This window comes from Neovison vison, chromosome 5 (assembly GCF_020171115.1).
Source record: "Neovison vison isolate M4711 chromosome 5, ASM_NN_V1, whole genome shotgun sequence".
NCBI lineage: Eukaryota > Metazoa > Chordata > Mammalia > Carnivora > Mustelidae > Neogale > Neogale vison.
The window spans coordinates 89,623,497-89,651,310 of record NC_058095.1 but is presented as its reverse complement, the minus strand read 5'-3'; the positions used below and the strand labels follow the sequence as shown (position 1 = coordinate 89,651,310).

The 27,814-nt window shown below is 41.8% G+C and overlaps 1 protein-coding gene across 3 annotated transcripts in view; it reads right to left on the bottom strand.

Annotated features, from left to right (window-relative positions):
* The window catches only part of WASF3 (WASP family member 3), a 136,307-nt gene that overhangs the window by 21,336 nt on the left and 87,157 nt on the right, over window positions 1-27,814 (bottom strand). For all 3 annotated transcript variants that reach the window (XM_044249469.1, XM_044249467.1, XM_044249468.1), the window contains exon 3: window positions 19,899-20,041. In XM_044249469.1, the coding sequence (XP_044105404.1) occupies window positions 19,899-20,031 (133 nt within the window). In that variant the 5' untranslated portion in view covers window positions 20,032-20,041. The remainder of the gene's footprint in view (window positions 1-19,898; window positions 20,042-27,814) is intronic.

Here is a 27,814-nt window from a genome sequence, read left to right as displayed (position 1 = left end):
CATGAAAAGTTCAGTTTCCATTAGAGTTCACTCTTGATGTTAAATATTCTACAGATTTGGACCTATGTATAAAGACATGTATCCACCATTACAGTATCATACAAAATAGTTTCACTGATAAAAATTCTTTATGTTCCACATATTTATCACCCCCAAACCCCTGCCACCCATTGATTTTTTTAATGTCTCCATAGTTTTGTTTTTCCTAGAATGTCATGCAGTAGAAATCACAATTAATTATAATTAACCATATTCACTTAGTAATATGCATTTCAGGTTCCTTCACGGCAAGACAGCTTGCTTTTAGTGTTGAATAACATCACACTGTCTGGATGGACTAGTTTGATTACCCATTTACCTACTGAAGGACATCATGGTTGCTTCCAGTGTTTGGTGGTGATGAATAAACATCTGTGTGCGGGTTTTTAGGTGGACACGAGTTTTCAACTCACTTGGGTAAACACCAAGGGCAAGGCTGCCAGATTATATAGTAAGAGTATGTTAATTTTTTTTCTTATAAGATTTTATTTATTTGACACAGAGAGAGAGAGATCAAAAGTAGGCAGAAAGGCAGGCAGAGAGAGAGAAGCAGCCCCCCGCTGAGCAGAGAGCCCGATGTGGGGCTCCATCCCAGGACCCTGGGATCATGACCTGAGCTGAAGGCAGAGGCCTTAACCTACTTAGCCACCCAAGCACCCCAAGTATGTTAATTTTTATAAGAAACAAATTGTCTTCCTAAGTGGCTGTACCATTTTGCATTCCCACCAGCAACATATGAGAGTTCCTGTTGCTCCACACATTCATCAGCATTTGGTGTTGTCGGTTTTCTGGATTTTAGCCGTTCTGAAAGGTGTGAAGTGGTTATCTCATTTTAATTTGCATTTCCCTGATGACAGATGAGGTTAAATATGTTTTCATATGCTCTGTGCCTGCCATCTGTACATCTTCTTTGGTGAGAGGTCTGTTCAGGTCTTTTGCCCGTTTTTAAAATTTTCTTAGTAATGAATTTTAAGCAGTCTTAGTATATTATGGGTAACAGCTTTTATCAGATTATGTCTTCTGCAAATATCTTCTCCCATTCTGTGGCCTGTCTTATTCTCTTGACAGTATCTTTCACAGAGCCCAAGTTTTTAATTTTAATGAGGCCTAGCTTACCAATTTTTTCTTTCATTGTGGTGCCTTTCTTTGGTGTTGTATCTAAAAAGTCACCACCACTCCCAAGGTCAGCTAGATTTTGTCCCATTTACCTCCAAGGAGATTTATAGTTTTATATTTAGGACTATGCTCCATTTTGAGTTAATTTTTGGGAAGGATTTAAGGTCTGTGCGTAAACTACCATTTATTTGCATTTCTGCCAGTTTATCACCCAAATTAGAAGAGAACCTAAATCTTCTGGAAAGAATACTTAAAGCAAGAATCACCATGACATTTTCACAGTGCTTTATAATTTATATGGTGCTCTGATATCCACTTTCCAGACTGCTATAATTCACAACATGGCAAACTGTGAGAGTAAAAACCATGCCCTGCTAAGTGTCACAGTCCAGCCCTAGAACATCGACAAATGCCTGTTCGATGAATGCACCAGCTCATGAGGTCAACAGTGAGTTACTGTGTTCATTTTCGAGGTGACTAACCTGACCATCGAAAGGTGATCTGTCTAAATCTCATGGCTAGTCTGTGGCAGTAAGAGATGAAACAAAACTCTGGTCTTCTAACTTCTAATCCCTTGCTTTTATTATCATATACTTCCCTGCACTTCCTTGTCTAGAAATTAGCAACGTCCATGAATTATTTCATTGTTAACTACCTGTTTAATTAATGAAATGGACTGAAATATTGTTTCTTAAATGATCACTCCAAGACAGTGGATGAGCATTTCTTCTGAATCTAAAAGCAATATAATTTCATAAATTCTCAGGGTATAACTTTTTTTTTTTTTAAGATTTTATGTATTTACTTGACAGACAGAGATCACAAGTAGGCAGAGAGGCAGGCAGAGAGAGAGGAGGAAGCAGGCTCCCTGCTGAGCAGAGAGCCTGATGCAGGGCTTGATCCCAGAAACCGAGATCGTGACCTGAGACGAAGGCAGAGGCTTTAACCCACTGAGCCACCCAGGCACCCCTCATGGTATAACTGTCTTAACAAGAGGAGCTTTCTCTAAAAAAAATGAAAACAATAAAGAAAGCAATAAAGACATCTTGTATCTAAAAAGACATCCCTCCTGCCAAAACCGGAAGGGGGATCCCCAAGACTACTGATTTCAGCAGAGCAGTAAATTGTTTCTCTGTAAGTCTGGTATCTATTGTATGGTCCTCTGGAGTCACTTAAAATTCTGCCAACAGTTTCCACTCCCACAATAGATAAAGCAGTTTCCAAAAAGGCAAAGGAATAAAATAAAGTCTTCACACAAATCATATGTTTTTCAACTCTGTTAACTAGATGTGGTATCCAGAATTAATGTTTGTTCACTGGCTTATAAACTTTTTCCCAGTGTTGGACTTGTGTTTCTAATTAGCTCATGAACATCTCCATGTTGATATCCTATAAGAATCTCAAATAGGAATTCCAATAGGAATTCATTTTCACGTTAACTCAACCCTGCATCCCTGTGTGGAAAGGCATCAACCAACCTGAAATGAAGCCCAAGCAGAAATGCAGTCATCGGTGGCTGCTGCCTCCCCCTAAAGCTCATGGAACACCAATGGCACCTGTCTCTCCCCAGCACCCCTGAGCTCACACCCTCCCTGTGTCCCTCCCTCCTGCATGACATAGATCAACAGCTTTGGCTTTTTTTGCTTTCAGGTTCACCTCCCACCCTCAAATCTGTTCATCACACTGCTACCAAGTGATCTTTCTTAAAGGAAGACCTGACTCTCCCTCCTACTCAAATTCTCTATTGCTCCCTATCATTCTCAAGCTCAAATCTAGGCCTCTGAGAAGGACGCAGAAGGCCCTGTGCACCTCACTCTGCCCAGTCAGAAGTTTGTGCCTATCGTTTGTGCTCCAGTCAAAATGAACTACTTGCAATGTCTAAACCCGTTCCCCTCTCCCACAGATTCCGCTCCTGGTCTGCACTTTCAAAAATCCCTTCCATGCCTTGTCCCCTCACTCAGAATAGAAGTCGAAGGCCATAGGAGGCTCATAAAGTGATTTAACTTCCTTTACCCTGCTGGCCTCAGCAGCTATCGCCCTCTCCCTTGCATATTCCACTCCACCTACACGGTCTCCTTGCTCCTTCTCAGACATGCCAATCATTCTCGCTTCTGGTCGGGCGTATTCCTGTTCCTTCTCCTTGGACTGTTTTGTCCCAGAGACTCACAGGGTTTGGTCCCTCACATCATCCAGATCTCTACCCAAATGGGACCTTCTGAGACACCTCTAGCAACCTTAGCTAAAAGTGCCATCACCTCACCACACATATGCACACACATGTCCCCCATCCCCACCCACCCACTTATTTTTCTCCTTGGCACTTATCACCATGCTGTAATTGTACACTTTACTTTATTCACCTTGTCTCCTGTCTGTCTCCTTTTATGAGACTGTATGATCTAAGAGGACAAGGACTCTCTTCGGTTCTGTGCACTGCTTTATCAATCCCCAAGGTCTAGGACATGCCTGGCTTATAGTAGGTGCTCAAAAAGATTGTGGAATCAATGAATAAAAATGCATTAACTTCAAATCAATCCTTCAGGATGCAGATAAGGGTCTATAAGATCAGACGCCTCTCTCTGTGTTCCCACAATACCCTAAGCATACCTCAGTCGCAGGACTCTTCACATAACTGAATGTTGTCTTTGTATAAGTTCTCTGAGAGTATAAGCGATGTCTTTTATCTCTGTATTGCCTGTGCTGGGTTAGTGCTCAGAGAGTATCTCCTGAATAAAAAACATATGATCTCTTTTCAGTGCTTTCTTGTTAACAAGTACACAACCAACAAATCCTCCCGGCCCAAGTAAGTTTGGAAAACACTGGGCTGTAAAGATTAAACATGCTTCTATGCCTTGGGATATCTCAAATCTTTAACACGCTATGTGCAATAGGACCCTACTAGAGATCATCTAGCACACCATGTGTTCAAACTGACAAGGCCTGGAAACACCTGGTAACATCCTTTGGAACTACTGTTTCATGACACCCATTTAGTAGAATGACTGCCCCTTCAGTTGGATGATCTGGAGACAAGAGTACCACGTTCCAAATAGTTTATATCGAAGACTATCAGTTGTTTATTTTGAGTATCAGTCACGGTCAAAATGTAACCAACTAATTTTTCTCTACTTGCACATTCAGTTTAAAAGACATATTCCCATCCATATCTCCGCCCTAGGAAAAAATCCTTTCCCTTCCCCTTCAATTATGCAGAAATCTGATTAATAGGGGCAGCATATATCACCAAGAATATGGGAGTATACACCATCCCCTCTTGCAACAGCAGCTACTGTTGAGAACACACTCTGCTAGATGCTGTACAAGTTGAAAGGGATCAATAACACGTGTCCTTTACCTTCAGTGCTTAAAATTAACCCTATTTGAAGGGGGAAAAAAAGCATGCAACGACACTATATTTCTATAGGAAATACTCAATTTATAAAAAAGGAAGCAGAAATTAAGGACTCATACTTAATCTTTTGCCAGCTGCTAAAAGCTAATGAGTGACTAAAGAAAATGGAAGAAATTATATTTTCCTGATGAACAAGAATAAAATGTTACAAATTACAGTATTCCGCTTTGCAAATAGCAACTTATTTGAAAGGCTTAATTTTACTCACTCTTTCGATGGCAAGTCCATTAATAGCTAAACTAAAATAATTCTGAGTTGAATTAAAAAAACCATGCTGAGGTAAGCGCAATTTACTCATTCTTTACTGACAAAGGATCCACTTATGGCATTATTAGTACCATTATCAACTTATGTCCAAGTATGTCAGGTTGAGAGGCATGCCTCTAAACTGCCAAGCATTCAAAATTATGCCTGGATTTTCAATTTTATTTAAAAGTGAAGATTTACTGGAAACAACCACTGTGTCTGACAGGAGTCCTTTCTGTAGAACAAGAAACTAGTCATAACAAGGTCCTTCAGAAATTTTAACAGACACATCTAGCACCTAGATCTTGATTTGTTGAGATTTTGGTTTTTCATTCTCCTCTAAAAGTAACAAGGCTCCCTGGAAAAAGGACTGATTCCACAGCTGAGGGTGGAAAAGTACAACATGAGCTTAGTGTACTTGGCTGTGCTTTTCTAGAAAAGTCCAAAAGCGCTCAGAGAGTGGCAGATATATGTCACAAAAGACACAGGAGCCAGGCCAGAAGGGCTCCCACTGGCCTAATCAGGAAAAATGTAAGCATCAAATTAAATTATAAAGATAATGGATTAGAACCCACAGAGGGGCGCCTGGGTGGCTCAGTGGGTTAAGCTTCTGTCTTCAGCTCAGGTCATGATATCAGGTTTCTGGGATCAAGCCCTGCATCAGGCTCTCTGCTCAGCAGGGAGCCTGCTTCCCTCTCTCTCTGCCTGCCTCTCTGCCTACTTGTGATCTGTCTCTGTCAAATAAATAAATAAAAATCTTAAAAAAAAAAAAAGAACCAAATGTTACCATGACTGAAAATAATATGTGATTGAAGTCACCATGGGCAGTACTGGGACAGGCAGAGACTATGTGGTTTGAGAAGAAATGCACAGAGGAAAAGGTGTCATCACTCTGTCATAGTCCTGCCAATATCCCAAGTCTAATCATGAGGAAACACCATAAGACCCAGACCAAGACATTCCAGAAAATAAACAGGTCCCTTTTAAGATGTCAAGTTATAAAGTCAAAGAAATATTGAAGAACTGTTCCAGATTAAAGAATAGAGTTAAGTATATATGTATTTACTAAACATAAAATGCGTAATATTAAAAATACAAAATAGTAAACATATATTAAATATATACGTGTATGTGCATATAGGAGAAAGGAGGGCAGGAGGAAGAGTCTCTGAGAAAAAAAAATGTGGTAAAATAATATGCACGTGAAAGTCTGAGAATTCTCTCCTGGTTTTGACCTTTTTATAAGTCTAAAATCATTTTTTAAAATAAGAAAGTTAAAAAAAAACTTTATTATAGTGTTTGTAGTAAAGTCCAATTACCATTCAATTCCATAAAACAACAAGTTATAATTATTGGGCCCCAGGGTTTTTTCCCCCTTTTTAAAGTTTTACTTTTTTCTACCATGAAAGCAATCCATGCTTATTAGAAGAAACACAGAAAACACAGGAAGCTAAACAATAGGGAAAATGGACTAAAGTCCAGTCCAAGACATCCACCACTAACATTCTGATTTCTTTCTTTTGTCTTCGTTATGTTTATGAGTCTGTGTAAGATAATATATATATGTACATATATGTATATAAATATAATATATGCCCTGATTCTTACTGAAATCTACTTGTGAGTATAAAAGCAATATGTGCACGTGACAGAAAATCTGGAAAACTCAGAAAAATAAAAAGTAAGAAATGTCACCCAGAGTTAACCACAATGAACTTTTTTGTATACTTCTTTAACAATATTCTTTCTAGCATTTTGTAAGAACTAAGAAAACAGAGGATGATTATTAAGCATATTCAGTTTGCTCAGCAAATATTTAATAAGCACGCACTGTGCACTGGGTGGCATCCTAGCTGCTTGAAGAAACACAGCAGTGAACACAGCCACAAAGCTTATGTTCTTCACAGACAATAGATGAGCAGATAATGTCACGTGATGCCAAGAGCTATGAAGAAAAGAAGACAGTGAGGGAACAGAGAGGGGCAGGAATTGGGTGGTACATAGGTGGTCACAAAAGGCCAGGAAACCATGTAGATATCTCAGGGAGGAACCCTCCAGGCAGAAGGCAGAAACCCGGTTGGTGTGGGAAGGCAGCCTCCAGGAGGTCAGTATGGCTGGAACCCAGTGAATGGAGGGAAAAGTGGTTAGAAGAAAGCGGACCAATTCCTTCCCTGTGGAGTGGGGTGATGAAAAGAGCAGGGAGACCAGACAGGAGGCTGCTGCTGAACAGAGATGTGGTAGTGGCTCAGACTAGAACAGTAGCCACAGAAGGGCCAACAGCTGTACAGATTTGATACACAGTTGGAAGATATCCAGTATGAGAGAGAGAAGACACAAACAAGAGCTGGAAGAGGAGAGAGCTCTCAAGGGGTAACAGGGAAGAGGGGGAAGAAAGAATTCAGGTGTAGAGTGTGAGGTGCCTATTAGAAATCCAAGTGCAGCTCTCTTGTACGCAGTAGTGTCCACAAGTTTGAAATCTTGGGGAGAGGAGAAACAGAAGACGTACATTAGCACAAAGATGGCGTTTCGAGCCATGGGACTGGATGAGATCACCCAGTGAACGGAAGAAGGCAGAGAAGAGTGTCAATGACCAAGCCTTGGAGCACTCCCACGTGCAGAGGTTGGGAAGATCATCAAAGGAGACTGAGAAGGGATAGCTTGTGAGGGAGGAGAAACACCAGAGGGTGCCGGCCCAGAAGCCAAGTAAAGAAATGTTCCCTAGACCTGCGACTCAGCACCGGACTTGGCCATGGGGAAGTCAGTCCGCAGTAATGCTGACAAGCACAAATTTTAAGAGTGGATGGGACAAAACTTTAATGGGGATAAGAGAAAATGAAGAAGGTACAGGCAGTGAGGGCATGAACGTTCGTTCACGGTATTCTGCTGTGAAGGGGAGCAAGAAATGGGGAAACTGGTAGAGGATGGTCTGAACTTTAAGTCCAGAGATTTCTCCATATACTAATACGTGGTAGGTATAACGTAGAAGGAGTGGGGGTGGAGATGATGCGAAAAGAGGGAGCGTGATCACAGTCCTGGAGTGAGTATGAGGATGTGGGGTCCCGTGTTTTTGACAGAAGCATCATCGCTCACCACTTTAAAGGAGGGTGAGCAGTACACATCGGTACAGAACTTATCAGTGGACTGATCTGGCAGAAGGGGATGTCTGCTTCTCCTCTGACTGCTTTTCTTTTCCCAGCGAAATAAGAAGGAAGTCATCAGCTCGGGGGGAAATTTGAGGTGGAAAGAAAGATATGAAATAGGCACTCCAAGGGCAGGAAAACTAATTAACAAAGGAATTACAGCAGGATTGCCGAGCAACCCTGAGAGCTCACCTGAGGAATGTGCTCATGATTTTAAATCTCTCTTCTTTTCTCACATAAGCATTTCAAGGTACAAATTTCCCTCTAAGCACTTCTTTAAGTAAATCCCACAAATACATGGTTCATTATCACACATTAGAAATAGTTTCTAATTTCCTTTTTTATTTCTTCTTTGACCCAAGGATTATTTTAAAAGATATTGCTTTGTTTTCCAATATGTCAGAATTATCTAAAAAGATTATTATAATTACTGTCTCATTACCATCATCCTCTTTATGATATCAATCTTTCAAACACATTATTTTATGGCTGGGCTTACGTTCATCTTGGTGAACATTCCATGGGAACACTAAAAGAATGTATATTCTATAATTTAGGAGTTCAGTGTTCTATTAAGGTCAATTAAATCAGACTGGTTAGTAGTGTTGTTCAAGCCATCTATATTCTTACAGATTTTTGTCTGTTTATTTTTATCAGTCACTGGAGGTTTTTGTTAAAATCTGCCATTGCAATTCTGCGATGTCTATTTCTCCTTTTTGGTTCTATTTCTATTTTGTATTCTTTTAAGTTAAAATTTTAAATGGTGAGTTCTTAACAAATGAACTCTTCCCACTATGGAACCTCCTTCTTTATTATAGTATACTTGACATTAACATAGCCATATCAGCTTGCTTATGTTTTATGCTTACATGGTATCTATTTTACATTCTTTCCTTTAAATCTCTATCTATATCCTTAAAAATGCGTGTATTTTAGTCTTGCTTTTTTACCTAACCTGATAAGCTCTGCCTTAAATTTTAAGTGGGTGTTCAAAATGTTTCCATTTAACCTAATTCTTGATAAGGCTGGGTTTAATTCTATCATCTGGGCATGGCTTTTCCATTTGTCCTTTCTGTTCTTTGTTCCTTTCTTCTTCCTTTCCTGCCTTCTTCTGGAAAATCAAATGATTATCTTAGGATTCCATTTTCCCTCCTCTATATGTTACCTTAGAGGTTATTGGAAATTAAAATGTGCATTCTGCATTCATCATGACATACTTTCAAATAATATACTATTTCATAAAACAAAGTAAAACACAGTATCATTCCATTTACCCCCCACCATCCTTACAGCTCTCACTGCCATATATTCTACTTTCACATAGCCTACAAACTCTGATACATTTTGAATAGACAGCAGGCTTCTAAACAAATAGATATAAAATATATAATTTTTAATGAGCCTTTATATTTACTCCCATTTTTACTTTTTCTCTTGCTCTTCATTCCTTCTTGCCGATCCAGGCTACCTTCTGGTATCTTTTCCCTTCAGCCTCAAGAATTTTTCTAGCATGTTTTAGTAATGCAGATCTCCTGGAGACTTAATTCTCTGGGATTCTGACTGAATAAAATAAAAATATGTCTCTTTCATTTTCATTCCACTTCATTTCATTCATATTTCATTTTGGGTCTTGTTTCTGATGAGAATCAGCGGTCATTCTGAACACTGTGCCCATCCTGTATGTAATTTCCCCCTCTTGCTTATCATTTTCTCTTTACCTTCTTCTTTTAGTAATATTACTATGAGGTGACTAAATGGGATCTTGTTTCATTTACACTTCTTGAAATTTGATGAGCTTCTTGAACCCTTTGGTTGATAACCACTACCAATACTCAAAAATTCTCATCCATTATTTCTTCTGGCTTATTCTTGCTCTACCTTCTCCTGGGACTCCAATTACCTACGTATTAGACCCTTTGATATTGTCCCACATTTTGGGCTCTCTGTTCTTTTCTTTCTCATTTTCTCTTGCAAATTAATTTGAATAATTTCTATTGGCTCGTCTCCAAGCTACTCCTCCTTCAAGAGTCTGCTGTTGGGCCCACCAAGTGAGTTCCTTTCTTTCTGTTACTGGGATTTTCAGTTCTATTTCTTTTTTTTTTTTCCTCTTTAGTTTCCATTTCTCTTTGAAATTCCCTATTTCTTCATGTATGCCATTCACCTTTTTTACTCTGCCCTTCAATGTGTTTTTTTAATGCTTTCTTAGAATTTCAATATCTCTGCTGACATGACCCATCTATTTCTTGAACGTTGTCTACTTTTTCCATTAGTGTCCCAGACATATTCACCACAGCTATTTTTTTTTTAAGGATTTTATTTAGTTATCTGAAAGAGAGAAAGAGATCACAGTAGGCAGAGAGGCAGGCAGAAGGAGAGGGGGAAGTAGGTTCCCTGCTGAGCAGAAAGCCTGATATGGGGCTCGATCCCAGGACCCTGAGATCATGACCTGAGCCGAAGGCAGAGGCTTAACCCACTGAGCCACCCAGGTGCCCCCACCATACCTATTTTAAATTCCTGGTCTGATAATTCCAACATCCCTACTACATCTGACTTTGGTTCTGATGCTTTACTCTGTCTCTTCAAACCGTGTTTTTCACTTTTTAATTTTTCTGTTGAAAGCCAGACATGCTGTACTGGATAAAAGGAACTGGGATGTGTAGGCCTTTAGTGACGTGTTGGGAAGGTGTGGCAGGAAGGAAAGTGTTCTGGAGTCCTATGACCTTTTTTCCCAGGTGTCCTGAGGTGTAACTGACAAAACTGTGTATATTTAAAGTGTACAATGTGATGATTTGACATATATATAGGTTGTGATATGTATGTATATAGGTTGTGAAATGATTACTGTAATTGGGTTAACTTACATACCATCACCTCACATACTCTGTGTGTGTGTGTGCGTGTGTGTGAACTCAAGATCTACTTTTAGCAAATTTCAAATGTACAATACAGTATTTTTAATTATGGTCACCATGCTACGCATTTGATTCCCAGAACTTATTCATCTATAACTAAAAGCTTGTATCTTCTGAACAGCATCTTCCCTCCCTCATAGCCCTCACCTGGTAATAACCATTCAATGTCTTAGTTCTCTGTGTTCAGATTACTTTTTTAAAAGATTCCACACATAAATGAGGTCATACAGTACTCTCTGTATGGCTTATTCCACTTACTGTAAAGTCCCTGAACACATCCATGTTGCAAATGGCAGGGTTTCCTTCTTTCTCAATGCTGAACCATATTCCATTGTATATTCCATATATTCTAGATCTTCCTTGGCCCTTCATCTATCTATGGTGGTGCTATGATCTACTCTCAGTGAGCCTAGGTCCCCGAGTCTCACACCCCTCCCCTTAGATGAGAAAGGAAGGCAGAAGGGGCTGGAGTAGCTATTTTCCTATCCCGGAGGGGTTGGTCAGGCTCTGGTAAAACCCAACCACCTTCGGCTCCAGTGCAACAGTTTCCTTGGAGGGCAGGCACTAAGGAAAACACAGCACACTCTGGTTATATTTCAAAATGGCTTTTCTTCCCCTCTCTCTGAGGGAAGCACTGTGAGAACCTGGTAGGACTCTTGACAGTAAAACTCACAGAAGTGTGGGAGCACCCACTAAGAATGGACCCCCTAGAGCTTTTCACTCTCAAACTTGTTCTCACTGAGCCCCCAGTAATCCACTAGTCTAAATTTGGGGGCAGTGGTCTGAATTATGACCTCAGTTCTCTGAAGGATCTAAGAAAAGCTGTTAGGTTTTCAATTTGATCAGTTTTTTTCTTGCTGTAGGACCAGGAATGATTTCTAAGCTCCTTACATGTCAGAGTGGAAACTGGAGGTCCCCTTCAATATATTTTTCATTGCTATTTTAAAGTACTTATCTGCTACTCCAAAATTGGAGTCATCTGTGGGTCCTGCTTCTACCAACTGCTTTTTCTCTTCATTCTGAGTCACATTTTGGGGTGCCTGGGTTGAGCGTCCAACTTCTTGATTTCGGCTCGGTCATGATCTCAGGATCTGGAGACTGATCCCTGATTCAGGCTCCACAGTCAGTGTGGAGTCTGCTTGAGATTCTTTCCTTCTGCCCCTCCCCCCTGCACGCTTGTGTGCTCTTTCTCTTTCTCAAAATAAATCTTAAAAAAAATAAATAAAAATTATGAGTCACATTTTTCTCCTTTTATTCATGTCTTATAGTTTTATTTTTTCACTGAACAATGTAGCTAGAAGAATAGTAGAGACTGAGGTAGAGAATGTTTAGTCCTACGGCATATGCTTTACAGAAGACAACTACTTTAGATTGCTGGTAGTATCAATTGTGTTCCTAATGTGGGAGTGAGCACAGTAAAGTTTTAGAATATTAAGAACCTCTGAACCTCTAAAATCTTTCTTCAAAGTTTTTAGATGGTCTGCTTTAGTAACACTGTAAATCAAAACGATTAGAAAAACATCTATAAATTGCATAAACCTATATAGTCATGAAATAGGAAGAATAGAGAGGATAAACCAAAGAACAACTAAACATTTAGATGTGGCTGACTCTCCAACTCGTGCTGTTATGAATTATTCTACATTTAAATTCTGCTATGTAGAGATCCACCCAGGAAAAGGACAAATGAAAAACAGCCTCACTCATATTTACTTTTATAATGCCCTCAAGGAAGTATTTCTGATATTCCAGGTCAAAGGATGGGTCAAGAAAGTGCTTGAATTCCCAACACTTCTGTCTTTTGGGGGAGGGGGCTCTTATATTTGCCTCCAACTTGCTGGCAGGACTTTTATAGTTTCCTATGTATACATACTCACCTCGCTTCACTGGCTTTCTATTTTAGTCCACAAGAAATGCAAGCATTTATCTCAGTTTGAAGCATTAAAATTTTACAATTCTTACTGTTTCTTCCAGTCTACTTCGGTCCAGATACAGCAATATATTTTCTTTTAACATCCCCTTTTAACCCAGCCTTAAACTGCATGGAAATGTACTTGTGATCTATTTCCTACGCATACACTGAGTTTGAATATCTCCCCTTCCTCCCACAAATCCCATTTGGCTAAAAACATCTTAGAAATCTATTCAGGGCATGCCTTCAAAATACTTACCTCTCTATTCTGAGTAGAACAGCACTTGGTATAATCAATTAATACAACTGCAAATTTTAGACCTGATTAGATAACAGCAAATGTGAGCAAGTCCTTAAGGTAGTATTTTTATATTGACCTGTCATTTAGTGTCATAGGAAACAGTATGTACGATAAGGAGTATTAGCAAAAATATTAATCGTTTTTAAAAAATGTTTGAGAAGAAAACACAGCTCCTTTCTTATTCATGCAATTACCTAAAACAGAAAATAACAGAAAAATAGATTTTGTAACAATTTTTTATTTTTTATAAAGACGATATTTATTTATTTAAGAGAGAGAGCAAGTATTCCCGAGCAGGGAGAAGGGGAGAAAGAGAGAATCTCGCAGGTTTCCTACTAGCTCGGAGCCCGACACAGGGCTCGATCTCATGACCTGGACTGAAAGCAAGAGTCTGACGCTGAACTGATTGAGCCACCCAGGGACCCCCGTAATAATTGTTTTAAAGGAAAGACATATTTAAAATTAATGGGAGTCTCAGAATTTTTTTTTAAATTCCAAAAGAACCAGAGATGTTTGTAGTGGTTTAATCAAGAATATTTATGATAGTGTTCCCCAACCCCCAAACAAGGAAACAATTTATACATCTAACAGTAGGAAAATGGTTAAATAATTATGGTATATCTTTATAATAATCTCTAGCTATTAAAAATTGTATCTTAGATGAATCAACAAAGATGCTTACTATATTGAATACAGGCTACAAAAACATATGTATAATAAGATATCATTTTTATAATGGTATATATAAAGCATTACAGATTATCTTCTCTCATTAATGAAAATTTTGTAATTTTTCTCCTTTGTGTTTTCCTGTGCTTTTAAAGTTCTTTATACTATCTCAATACCATCTAATATGAGCCAAAACCTTGGGGAGACCGCTTTCTTTGTGAATCTTGGGAGCCTTCATAAGGGGGTAGGAGAGAAAGACCACTATAATCTAAGAACAAAGAGGAAAGTAGTAAAAAACACCCTAGAGGTATTAAAGAGGACGTATGTCATCCTTGGCACAAAAGTCCTATGTTCCCATGTTGTTGTAGTTCAAGGTTTCTTTTTTATTTTAGAGAGAGAGAACAAGTATGAGTGGATACAGGGGCAGGGGCAGAGAGGCGGAAGGGGGAGAGAATCCACAAGCAGACTCCCTGCTGAGCATCAAGACCTGAGTGGAAACCAAGAGTCATTGCTTAACACACTGAGCCACCCAGGGGCCTTCCATGTTCTTTTCTTCAACAAATTATATAAAAATTACATTATAATATCAGTAGGAATTTGACTGCAAGATACTGTAATTTTAATGGAGCAACCAGCTGATAGGAAGAAGAGTACTCAGATTATTAATCCAGGAAAATGATGAAAAAGCACTCTTGATGTAAGAGTAATTGCTACACTAAACTGTCATTTGAAGAAAAAAATCAATATTTCATAGCTAGAAAGCCAAATAACACATTACTAACCACAAATGTTTTTTTAAAAATGGCTTCCCTGTCCCACTCCCACTCCCCCCAGATCAAGCCTATTAGAAGTTAGGATCATGCGGCGCCTGGGTGGCTGTGGGTTAAGCATCTGCTTTTGGCTCAGGTCATGATCCCAGGGTCCTGGGATCGAGCTCCGCATCAAGCTCCCTACTCAGCAGGGCGTCTGTGTCTCACTCTCCCTCTGTGCTCTCTCTCTTTGTCCCTCTTTCTCTCAAATAAGTAAATAAAATCTTAAAAAATAAAAAGAAATTAGGAACATGCAAAAAAAAATCTGAAAATTACAAGACTAATTTTTTTTTAATGGAGAAAGCTTTAGCTATGAGGCTGCTCAAGTTATAAATTTCCTCTTTCATTTCTATGACTGTTCTTAAACTCATTACAATAATCAATATTTTCTCACTGAAAAGATTTCAATTCCCTGAAAAGCCTGGTAAGAATCTCACCCTTTAAAGTTGAACATCTCATCTGGACATAGTGGGAACATGGTACCTCCAAATTCCCCCAAAGTTTTGTCAAGTTCTAGGGGTTACAGAGACCTATTTGGTATCTGGGGCCAGATTCTCCTCTTCATTACAAAGTCACTTGCACCTGCACAACACTGAACTGCCCCTAGAGATGTGGCAAGGATCGAATGAGCTGGTGAATCAGGGCCTTGATGGCTAAGTATTCCTTTTTGGAAGAGCAAAGAAATTCCTGTGGCCTCCTGGTCTATTCTTCCTCCCTTGGACTTACCAGAGAACCAGTTCCCCTGGACCATCACAGAAGGTCTCCCAGGGCAAGTCTCTGCTGCTCAGGCAGATATTATATGTCTATGGTCAAGGCAAATCCTTCAAGTTCCCAGACTATCTGACCAGAAGGCCTTTTAGATGAAGTCCAGCTTCTCTCTGTACTGCTCATGCAAAGTTCAGATGGTATGTGTCACCCACTCCAAATCTGGGGAGTGGAGGTATGGAGGGTGGTATGAATGGCATGTGGGAGTGTCCGCAGGGAAATGGAGAAGATTGAGGTGGTCCGCTCTTATCTGGACCTACTGCATAATGGTTAGATACTCAAAGGAGTAAAAAAATACTGTTTTGACTTTACCTTGGGAATTAATACTCAGTAAAAGAAGACTCTTTTTTACAAGATGTTTAATATGACAAGTACATGCATTGCTAAAACGTCACTTTAAAAATACCTGATGAATGACTACAAAATTAAAAAAAACCATAAAAACATTTTAAAAATTCTAATTCTTCCCAACAATTACAGATCATAAAAATAGCAGATCAAAAAATATTTCCTGTAATGCAAGCTGGTGCAGCCACTCTAGAAAACAGTATGGAGGTTCCTCAAAAAGTTGACAACAGAGCTACCCTATGACCCAGCAATCACACTACTGGGTATTTACCCTAAATATACAGATGTAGTGATCCGAAGGGGCACCTGCAACCCAATGTTTATAGCAGGAATGTCCATAAGAGCCAAACTATGGAAAAAGCATAGATGTCCATCAACAGACGAATGGATGAGGAAGATGTGGTATAAATATATGCAATGGAATATTACTCAGCCATCAAAAATGAAATCTTCCCGTTTGCAATGACACGGATGGAACAAGAAGGTGCTATGCTAAGTGAAATTAAGTCAATCAGAGAAAGACAATGATCACATGATTTCACTGATATGAGGAATTCAAGAAACAAGAGAAGTGGATCACCGGGAAAGGGAGGGAAAATTGAAACAAGACCATACCAGAAAGGCAGACAAACCATAACAGACTCTTAATCTCAGGAAACAAACTGAGGGTTGCTGGGGAGAGGTAGAGGGAAGGATAGGGTGGCTGCGTTATGGACACTGGAGAGGGTATGTGCTATGGTGAGCACTGTGAATTGTGTAAGACTGATAATCACAGATCTGTACCCCTGGGGCAAATAATATGTTATATGTTAATAAAAAAACCTCCTGTAATATATTTCGACTCAGTGGAAAGCCCCCACAAAACCTAAAGATTCACCCCAAATGGAACATTTATTACAATGTGAGTGCCGCAGCATGTCATAGTATATTTCCTGTTTTATGACTGTTTTATATTTCCTGTTTTATAATTGACATCGATGTCAATTATATATGCTTTTTAAAACTCTAAGTAGGCACCGAACTGATCTGTTATATGCTGTACCTAGAAGGGCACCGAGTGAATAATCACTCATGAATGAATCAATGGTTACCAAAAGTAATAAGTAATATTAGAATAAGTAATAAGTGTTATTCTAGTAAGTTGTTCTAATAAGTAACTAAGTACATTGGTTTCTTACAATTACATCCTTGGCATCCGTATCACTCTACTCCTCTTTCTGTAAGTCCCTTTGGGCTGCAGGCACAGATCACACAAAGGACAGGAAGAAAGGAGGTTTGCTCTGCGGATCCCCGAGCTGCTCCCAGAATGGGAGGGGGAGCCCTCCTGCACGGGTCCAGGGACCAGGTCTCTCTTCCTTCTTCCACACCTCGTGCTCTCTCCCACCCTCAGCTCCTGTCTCTACCTGCACACTCCTTTGCCTTCTGCGAGCTGGCTTCCTCCGCCTTCTCTTACACTCTGCCCACAACTCCCGCTTCGGCCTGCAGGGGGCCATTAGTCCTTCAGTCCTGGACGATGACGTTTCAGCAGCAGATCCCATAACAAACCCACAAATTGTGTGTCTTAGTTCAAGCTTCCTGCCAGCACAGCTCTGGCCCAGCTCATCTTTTCAATCCAAATACAAGGGAGGCAGGGTTGAGACCCACTGGGGCAGCCTCACTAAGGCTGACTGTCTTTGAGGCCGGTGCCCATCCCTGGGCCATTTATGAGGCAGAGTGGGTTAGGTGGACGCAGGGAAACCAAGGCTGGGTGGTACATTAGTTTCCTATTGCTGCTTCTTGTTGTGTCAAATGACCACAAATTTAGTGGCTTAAAATAACACATGTGAATTATCTCACAGTTTCAGAAATTAGAAGTCTGAAATGGAGGGCCCGGGGTGGTTCAGGGGGTTAAGCGTCTGCCTTTGGCTCACGTCCTGGGATCGAGCCCCACACTGGGCTCCCTACTCTGTGGGGAGTACGCTTCTCTCTCTCCCTCTGCTGCTCACCCTACTTGTACTTACACTCTTGCTCTCTCTCCCACTCTGTCAAATAAATAAATAAAATCTTAAAAAAAAAAAAAAAAGTCTGAAATGGATTCCTCTGGGTTTAATCAAAGTTTTGGCAGAGCTGTGTTCCTCCTGGAGGCTCCAGGGAAAAATGCTTTTCCTCGTCCCTTTCCACTTTCCAGAAGTGGTCTGCATTCCTTGGCCTGTAGTCTCTTCTCCCATCCTCAAAGCCAGCAACGGTGGATTGAGCCTCACATCACATCATTCTGACATGGGCTCTTCTACCTCCTCCTCCCACATTCAAAGGAACCCGGGGATTACACTGGATAATCCAGACTAACACCATTCATTCCCCATCATGTCACACATGTTCCAAGGATTAAGATATGGGCATCTTTGGAGGAGCCATTCTTATTCTGCCTACTACGAGCAGACTATATGAAACAGAAAATACTGGGTATGGGGTTTTACTCACAAGCACCATACATGACCAACATAATACCAGGCTGAGTATTATTACAGCATGATGTATAGCTTGACTATTAAAACTTTAATCATTTATGTTAGTTTTCATCTTTTATACTCCATATCAATAGACATTTCAGCCATAAAAACAAGAGACCAAAGCATTCTTTAAAAACAATATGAACTCAAACAGCAACATTTTTACCCTTCAATAATTTATAAGCTAGTTTCCTATAATTACACAATTTATACATTTTTATCAACAACCACTAGCCAAAATCAATTGTAATTAGCTTAGATTCCAAAAGAAATCTATTTTAAAACACGTTTTAAGCAATCTCCAAATTGCTTTTGCCTTAGCCAATGACTATATATTAAAAATGGAACAACACAGTACAATTCCTTTAAAGAAAAATACTTATCCACAGTGTTCCTTCTTCAAAATTAAAATAAAAGCACTTGAATATTTTCAACAAACGTTTTCTTGTTGTTGAGGCGACTGGTATGTGAAATCATGGAGGATTTCCTAGTTATTAACAGAGTTTTTGAAAAACTTAACTGTGAAAACCTGTCATCCAAAATGCATCTAAACCAGAAAGGAGTGGGACAAAGTGAGAAAACAAGATCATAATATAAATGTAAAAGTTAGGAGGAAAACATTCCAACTTCAAAAAGCTTTGAAGGAAAATGCATTTTCAGGCACATCTGAATCTTCAGAAATGAACTATTTCTGGATGCGTGGATGGCTCATTTACTTAAGCATCTGACTCTTGATTTCAGCTCAAGGTCATGGTCTCAGGGTTCTGAGACTGAGCCCCTGCTGGGCTATAAGCAGGGCGTCGAGCCTGCCTATGATTCTCTCTCTCTCTGCCCCTCCCCACCTCTTCTAAAATAAAAAATAAAAACATAAATGAACTATTTTTCTTGGGTATTTCACATTAATGTTCAAAATTAAAATAACAGAAAGTCCTGGGGCACCTGTGTGGCTCTGTCATGATCTCAGGTCCTGGGACTGAACCTCACATCAGGCTCCCCACTCAGTGGAGAGTCAGTGCTTCTCTCTCTCCCTCTGATTCCACTCCTGCGTTCTCTCTTTCTCAAATGAATCTTTTAAAAAATAATAGAAAGTCCTTTTTTCCTTATACTTATATTTGCTTGGATTTATATAATCTACATGTATAATATATACACAGTACTGTGTATATATAATAATCAGCTTATCTGTTGACCTCAATTAAGAAGTTAGTACCTGCATTCAGGTTAAAATCAGCAAATCTCACTATTTTTTGGCTTTAATCTTCGATTCACTTGGAATATTATTTAACCAACAAATATCTGAGCATCTACTCTACGCCAGGCATGTTACAAAAGTTAACAATTTTTTAATTTATCACATTAAAAAAAAACAATTAGTCCCGTCCAAGCTTAACCGAAAATTCACATTTTTTTTAAAAAAAAGTATCAATCATTTTATCCTCATTTAATAAGCTTTTAAAAATTGACACTACTTTGAATCCACACATTTGGTCTTATCTGATAATTCGTAAACTGGTCAATTTTAATTTTACATCTTCAGCACATAAAGTTGGTATCATCAGACCAGTGATTTATTTCACACTGGGAAAATTGGGTGAGCAGGAGCAGGCTCTTTCCTTTAAAGTTGTGGTCTCTTTTTCAGACAAAATTAACCACTGAATTGAAATCAATTTGCTAATGGTAAAATTAACAACATGCCATTGGTAATCAGAAAACAGGTGCTTCAGAAATGAGATGACTTACTTAGACTGCTTAGCTGGCGTATGATAGCAGCAAGAGTACTATTGGTTACACATTCAAGTTCACTGGTAATCCCTTCAGGCAGGGCCCCCCGGCACAAGTGCCGGGGTTCGATGTTCCTCTTCACTAAAGGCATGGCTCACAATCTGAAAATTAAAAAGACATTTTTATTTAAAAAAGCTCATATTCACATTTTAACAAATTTAGAGTTTTAATTCCCTTGAAAATTGATTCCTTCCCAGGAATTTTCTTCACCCTTTCTATGTGAATTAGCTAAATACACAACAGATGCCTAATTACGTACATAAATTTTATCAATTTCAAAGATACTTAGAGAATACAATCCAACTTTTATAGAAAGATAACATAAGCAAGATTTCCAGTAAAGTATGAACTGAATACACGCATTTTTACCTTCCTTTCCTCCCTAGTAAAATGAAAAGAGATAGAAAAGGCATAAGCCCAGAAGTGCTAACAGCAGGAAAGAACACAGCAGCCCCCAACTGGATGAGCCCAACCAGATGAAGACACAGAAAAGGCCATACCCAGGTGGAAACGGAGGGAGACAGGAAGAGAGCCCACTTGGACCATGCCCACCCTCCCCAGCAAAAGCTCAGGAGCCGGAGCTGCCATGTATCCATGAAACAGGGGTAGGGGAGAATGGATCCCCATCAGGGATAAGCTAATAAACCAGATGTACTACAAGGATCTACAAGGACGAATATGGAAAGAGGAAAGAGGCTGGCTTTCAAAAATCCATTCGCAAATTCCTTCTCCCTTCCCGGGCTGCTCCTACTCCACCCCAGCCAGCTGTTTTACTTTCTGGTGAATTCCAGAATTTGGACTTGAGACACAAAACACGGCTAAAGATTATGGTAGGAAATGCACTAAGGCCAAAAGTTCCAAGTCAAAGTCTACACTGAATATAAGACAGAGCTGCTATCCATACCCTCATTCCCTAGCTTGCTTCTCCAGCAAGCTCTTGGCTCCCAGAGCACTGGCAGCCTCCTTTCCACTCCCCATCCAAAGAGACTGGGACATTCCTCCCCAGAATGTTGGAAACGATAAGATCTACAAACATGGACATTGAGCCAGGGCCTCTCCCTATGGAAAATGCCAATCAGGTCACCCTACAGTTACACCTGCCAAGAATCTCTCCCACACAATTTCCCATCAGTTTTTGATGTCTCAGATCTAAGTAAGAATGAACAGTGACCTTTCCCGACAGCCTTCCCCAATGTTCTGACAATTCTTTTCACTTCTCTCCTCAAGAAGTACATTATAAACTAACATAAAATCTCAACTTTTTGCTTAAGGAGGCACACGGAGTTTCAAACCTACTGCTTATGTAATCAATCTACGGGTCATACAACAATAGAAAATCCAATGACTGGGATTTATTGTCATTTTGACAAGATTATCATACTGCCCAACTTGTAGGAACAGAAACTGAAAAGCCTAGGACATTGGTGACCAGTCAGACCAGCCCTGAAATGCCAATCTGGAATTCTCATTATGTAAGACAAATAATATCCTATTTGCTTAAACTACTGTAGTCAGGATTCGGTTACTTGGAGTAAAACTTATTCCCAACTGGTACAATAATTGAATGGCATACTGTATCTCAAAACCTGGAATGTTGTAAGCATGTAATACATTTTTGTCTTTCTTCTCCCCTTTCTTTAAAATCTTTGCTCGAGCATCTAATAAATACTTACCAAGCACCTACTGCCTACCCAGATGTTATGGCGAGTCATAAGGACCCAGTGGGGACTGAAAGCAGACAAGGTCCCTCCCCCAGTGGAGCTCTATTCTACGAGGAAGCAAGACACTGATCCAAACACACAGATTAATGAATTCAGGGTCAGAAAACCATTTTGGGCGGCAGGATGCTGAGTTGTCTGCAGAGTCACAGGCAGTCTCCGGTGGGTGCGGGACATGACCGCTGACTGAAATCTGAGGGGTGAATAAGAGTCCTATGGTAATGTGGAGAATGAAGCAAAGGAAAGCAAAAGTGGGAAAATTTCTCTTCAATTATGCTATGTTCGACTACTTCTGTCTTATGTCCATGAAGGTGACAGCTCAATATACTGACCATATTTTCAGATTCAAATCCTACTTCACTGACTTAGGTGCATTGCCTACAGCACATCACTTCACCTCTCTGTGCCTCTGTTCTCCCCCTCTCCCGTAAAATGGAGATAAGAACACTACCTACCTTAGAAAATGAGTATCTAATGAGCTATTACATATATAAATCATTTCAAACAGCCTGGCTTATAGTGGCATTCAACAATGTGACCTACCGTATTCATTTTATGCTATCTTACAGGTTATTATAATGTTAATTATTATTCCTATTATAATAAAAAATGGAACAGTTTACTAGCTGATGATTGTACCACAGATAATAGACAATAATATTTGTATAAAAATTGTGTGAAAGAAGGACACGCTCCAGGAAGGAGTCCTAAAACGTGCAAATTCTAGATCTCCAAGTCTCAAGGCAAAAATATAAGATCTACTGTGGGTTGTCGTGACTTTCTGGGAGAACGCATTAGAACAACAGGATGGTAACTAATCACAATAGCAACGAATCAGAAAACCAGAAACTGTCATAAGGAAAAAAAAAATCACTGATAAACTTAATAAAAGCACAGAGTGTGGAAAGGAAGATACTGAAAACTGATCGACAGGGAGTGCAATGACATGAAGAAAATTAAGCAACAAAAAAATCATGATGTCCACAAAGCAGCACAGAGCAATGCGGCGGAAGGCGTACGGTGGCATACACTCTACAGACGGCACAGCAAAGCCAGTGACCCGGATGTTCTATGAGAATCCGAATTCGTGGGTAGTTGGAAAGCTGGTTTGGGTAACTGGCCCAGGCATGAATTAGCTTTTAAATCATTTCTTAAAAGAGGGATTTATAAGAGTTTGGGGTAAATATAAGATTCAGGAGCTGAATGCTATACATATAATACTCCCCTCTTCCTCATTCATTTTGTACTTAATTTGGTGGGAGCTAGCACAGGCCGTCTCCCACAGAGGGAGTCTCTCGAAAATGCACACACGACTTTGCTGATGTTCTCAGTGGGAAGGGCTCATATCCCGCTCTGATACCCCACCCACGCCTGCCCCGTCCTTCGGCTTCATATTCCGGACATCCCCCTCTGGTGTCACATAGCGTTGACTTAACACCCCGGGGGGCACCTGGCAGCCCCACGGAAGGTGCTGACCCAGGGGCTTGCTCTGGATGTTATTAGGACACAGAAGAGAAAAGCTTAACTCTGTATATGTGTATTAACCATGTCTCCTACACCTGGATTCTGATACTTTGACATCTTGGAGGCTGACGCAGGTCCCTGGAGTGGACAGACTGCTCCTCCCAGAATTAGCCAATTCCCAGAGCTAGGGAACTCACCCAGGAGCTCATGTTTCATATGCAAACTTACCAACCCGAGCCTCCATCTCCTCTCTCTGCTCTCACACCCCAGGCCATTGTCCGTCCGCCCCAACCACCCCAGTGCCAGGGACCAGGCATCTAGGATCAGTAATATGCCCCAAAGCCTGCTGTAATAATCCAGCCAATCCCAAAACTGCTCGCCCCACCTCACCCATCCCTTCCCACAGGAGCCACAATAAAGGCTCTTGCCCCCATTTCCCTTTCTCGCTCCCTCCGTCTCCTGGTAGCTCCGAAAGCTGTGCTTCCCCACGTGGCCCCCTCATGATGTGGCCCACCCCTCCTTCTGGCATCTGTAACACTTCTCTTTTCACTGGCAGCCACTGCCCCATGTGTTGGTCTCACCATACGTCACCTCTTCTGTTAATGTACTGTATCTCAAAAACGGCAGGGAGGTCTGAGACGGATTCCCATGAGGCACCCGGGCAGCTGCTCATCGGTGTCCCCACTGACCATTCCAAGCAGGCTGCTACCGTGTCTGGGCCTGGAACCAGGCTGGGAATTTCTCCCAGGGTGGACTCTGAGCTTTCTGAACTACAGGACCGCATCTACAAGTTCCATGTTTTCCACACTGACTCTTACGGTTCCCCAACAAAGTCTGAGCCCTGAAAAACCTTCTGCCAGTCGCACACACACCCGCAAGTTTAGACAGACACATCTCAACCTGGCCTTCTCCTCAGGAATTCGTTTGCGGTTGTTGCAGCATTTCAGCTCTAATTAACCCAACCCGTCATTTCTCGCAACCGTTAGGCATCTACTTGGCACTCCCACCCTCGTCTAAATACAAAGGACAACAGAGAGAGGCCATGCAACTCTCTTCCCAATTTTAGACAAATTGTTGTGTGGCTCCTTTTTAAAGTTCTAATTATCTAGCAATCACTTTTATGGTTTTCCAATTCAGTGCAAAGTACTCTGACACATGTATTTTTCCCCAGATGGCCTTTATTTTATCGGACACTAATCCAGTTTTGAACAAACTGAACAGCAGGGTAGAGGTAAAGGAGAAAATGTTGGGTCAGTCATTACTCTTGAAAATGCTTTGCAGTGCCAAAAACAGATATGTAATGAACTAACCCTGTTAGTCACCAACAGATGACTTACGTACGCCTCTCAACTCCTTCGCTGGAAGAACTATGACCCTTCCAGATAATTCTTCCAGGTTATTCTGTATGCTAAGAAAAAAAACCCAAAGATTACTAATCATATGTGTAAGGATTATTAGAGGTTACATAAGGCATTACTATTAAACCTGCAGTCTGTCCAGTTTTTCTGGGAAATGTTTCAATTTACAGAGAGACAACCTGGTTCACATAACGGTGAACTAGATTCCAGATGCAGCTGAAACCAGGCCAGAGCCTTTCCCTGGGAATTCTGAAGTGGGACCCCCACACCCCGCTCAGCAGCTGCTCTTTTGAACGGCAGGGATGGGTAAGTCTTCCACCACAGGAAATGCAGATCGGCAGGGTTAGTTAGCAGCAAGGGAACAGAATGACGTAACAGACTGGCAAAGACAAGAGACAGACAAGGACACCCTAGATTGCCCAATCTCCCTCAGACGGGTATGGCCAACGAGGAGAAGATGCTTCCACCCAGCCCCCCACTTCACTGGGGGGGGGTCAGACTTGCCTCCCAGTTTAATGGCTCTTCCAGCCTTTTCTCGCTTTGTCTATTTCCTGCCACACAGGCATTTCCCCTAACCAAATCCTCACAGGTGTGATCCCATCTTGAGAGCCGTCTCTTGAGGACCCAGACGAATCCAAGTGGCTGCCAGAGTGGTCTAGGAAAATGAGTGGTAAGACAGGGATCTGGGCCTTGCACACAGACCAGTCTGTGGGCAGTGAGGAGGCCGTCTGAATGGGCAGGCATGCAGAGCGCTGCCACGGGACTGGTGCGCTGGCGAGAGATTTCTGTTGTAAGGGACCCGGAAACAGTCCTGGTAGAGAGAAAGGCCAAGATGGGCATAATAAAGCAGACCCCTGGAAGACACAGAAGGAAAAGCATCTACAAAAACAGCAGAGTTGGCTAGCTACTGCTGGTGTGTACTGGTGGCCTATCAGAGGGTAACGAAGTATTGAAAGCTATTCACAAGGAGTTAATAGCTAGAAGCGGGAACATTCGAGCCTTCCTGGTGGGTATGAACAGGTCCTTATCGTGATCTGTAATGGAACTGCGGACCTAACCATGATAGTTCTGGAGCTCAGGGCATTCAAGTGCTCAAAGTGCTCTATTATTATGCAGGTCCAGGCTGTGGCTTTCAGGAATCCTAACAACTGGAACAGGGACTTCTGATGGATGCCCACGTTGATGCTGACTCCGAACACCTCCCCACCGCCCACCAGGACCCTCCGGAAGCGGTCAGCACACTACTCTAGAGGCCTCCCCGCCACCAGTCAGCAGGTACACTAGCGGCACACAACCCTTCCCCGATGTCCCGTTGGGTGCCCAGTGCCAAGCCTGGGCAGGGAGACTGACAGTGTGCTGACTGGGGCGGACAAGCCAGTGGTTGATGGTTATGTTCTGGAGGCCCTCATAAGACACACGCTTCTAGAGCATGGGAGATAAACTCAATGGAGGTTCTGGGTCTGATGACTCTGGTGAAGCTTCTAGGGGTGTGGTGGTAAGGGCATGCTGGGATAGCCCCTCTTAAGTAAAAGACAAACCTCCAGGGAAGGAAGCACAGGTTGGGTCCTCGGGGCAACGTGGCCAGAGACTGGGTGACACAGCTGCTGCCAGCTCTGAGTGTGGCCGAGAGCTCAAAAAGACTCTGTCTCAGGGCCAGGCTTGGCACAAGCAGCATGATGTTTGGGCCATATGATCCAGCGACTCTGGATGGTGCAGGCTGTGTTTGTAATGGTAAAAGGCACATATGGAGCCCCTGGCAAGCTCCCAGGGAAAATCAAATGGGATTCCCAAGAAGGTCATGCCATCACAGCAAAGAAATGACATACCTTCAGAAGAAGCTTTTGGTGTATGTATTACCAGGCTCTGGTAGAGATCACGGAACAGGAAGGGCCCAAGTAGCCAAGGTTCCCCTTGGTGAGTGAAGACTGTAGGTCAACTGGTCCATCAAGAGATGGAACTGGCACGGCCCAGATCAAGCCAGAGTGAGAGGCATGGCTGACTCCCAAGAGCAGGAAGTCCACACCTCCAAGACACTCATCACAGCAAATGTGCATTCCATGCCCTGTACCTCTGGTGATATCCTGACTTGTATATCTAAAGGGAGGAAAACGGCAAACATGAGCTGGGTTGACAGGTCAGCCTGACAAGGTGGGGGTGGGGGGAGGACCAAAAAGCAACCATGGCTTTGGGACAGCAGCATTTGGGGATGGACCTCGAAGTTTCTGGAGAGGAACCTCTTCCCCCACATGAGGCTGTGAGCAATACACCAGTTCACACTGCATTGCAGAGACGGAGTTGTCGCGGCTGAAAATATGGATACTGGGCTGCCTGTCTGTGTGGTCAGGGGACTGGTAGGAAAGGAGCAGCAATATCAGTGACAAGGCAGTCTGGATAAAAGCATGCGGCTGGAAATTTGGGAGTGGCCATTGTGTGAAGACTTTTGTATCACGCCAACCCCCACTGCAGAGGATCCCATCCTGGGAAAGGCTCTGCATACAAAGGGGACAAGACCCACAGGGCTGCAGCATCAGCCCCCCAAGAACTGGCCTGATGGGATCCCATACATCGCTGTATCTGACCAGGGCCCCACTTCTCAGCAGTATCATACACCCCACCACCCAGATGCAGATGGTCCCAGTGAACGCTGGAGTAGCCTTCTGAAACCACACCGGAAGCACTAGCTCAGGAGAGCCTGAAAGGACGGACGCCATGCTTCCCCACGCAGTCTGTTATGTTAAAGACCTCTCTACAGTGCCATATGCCTAAGAATGACATACCAGTTTAGGAAACCAAGGGGTAGAAGCAGGAATGGCTCCACTTAGCATCACTGCCAAGAGCCCACTGAGGGGTTCTGTGCTCCCATCCCTGTACAACCAGACACTGCAGGGCTAGAGGTCAGAGTCCCCCAGGGAGCTCATGCTTGGCAGAGGCATGGTCAGGGTCCCAGTGAAATGCACATTCTGGCTCTGGACAGTACTCTGAGCTCACTGGGCCAGGGACCAAGAAATCAAGAGGAGTCCCACATAAAGGCAGAGGAAGCTGACTGTGAGAAGGAGAACAGGCTGTGTTTACACAAGGGGCAGGGAGGAACATGTGTGAGACCAGCTGACGCCCATCTTGTCTGCTTCTGGGATCCGGATCACTGAATGACCTATGTTACTTAGTGTGCTAATTCACGTGTGTGCATGTGTGCCTGTATCCACTGCACCCATTACCCGCCCAGTGATGACCTAACTCATCACTCATCACCGTTAAGTTATTTCTCAGGGTGGGGATTGTTCTCTGCACCTCATTTCTGGAAAGTTTCCTTACAGGGCAATTTTGCACTTGCTTC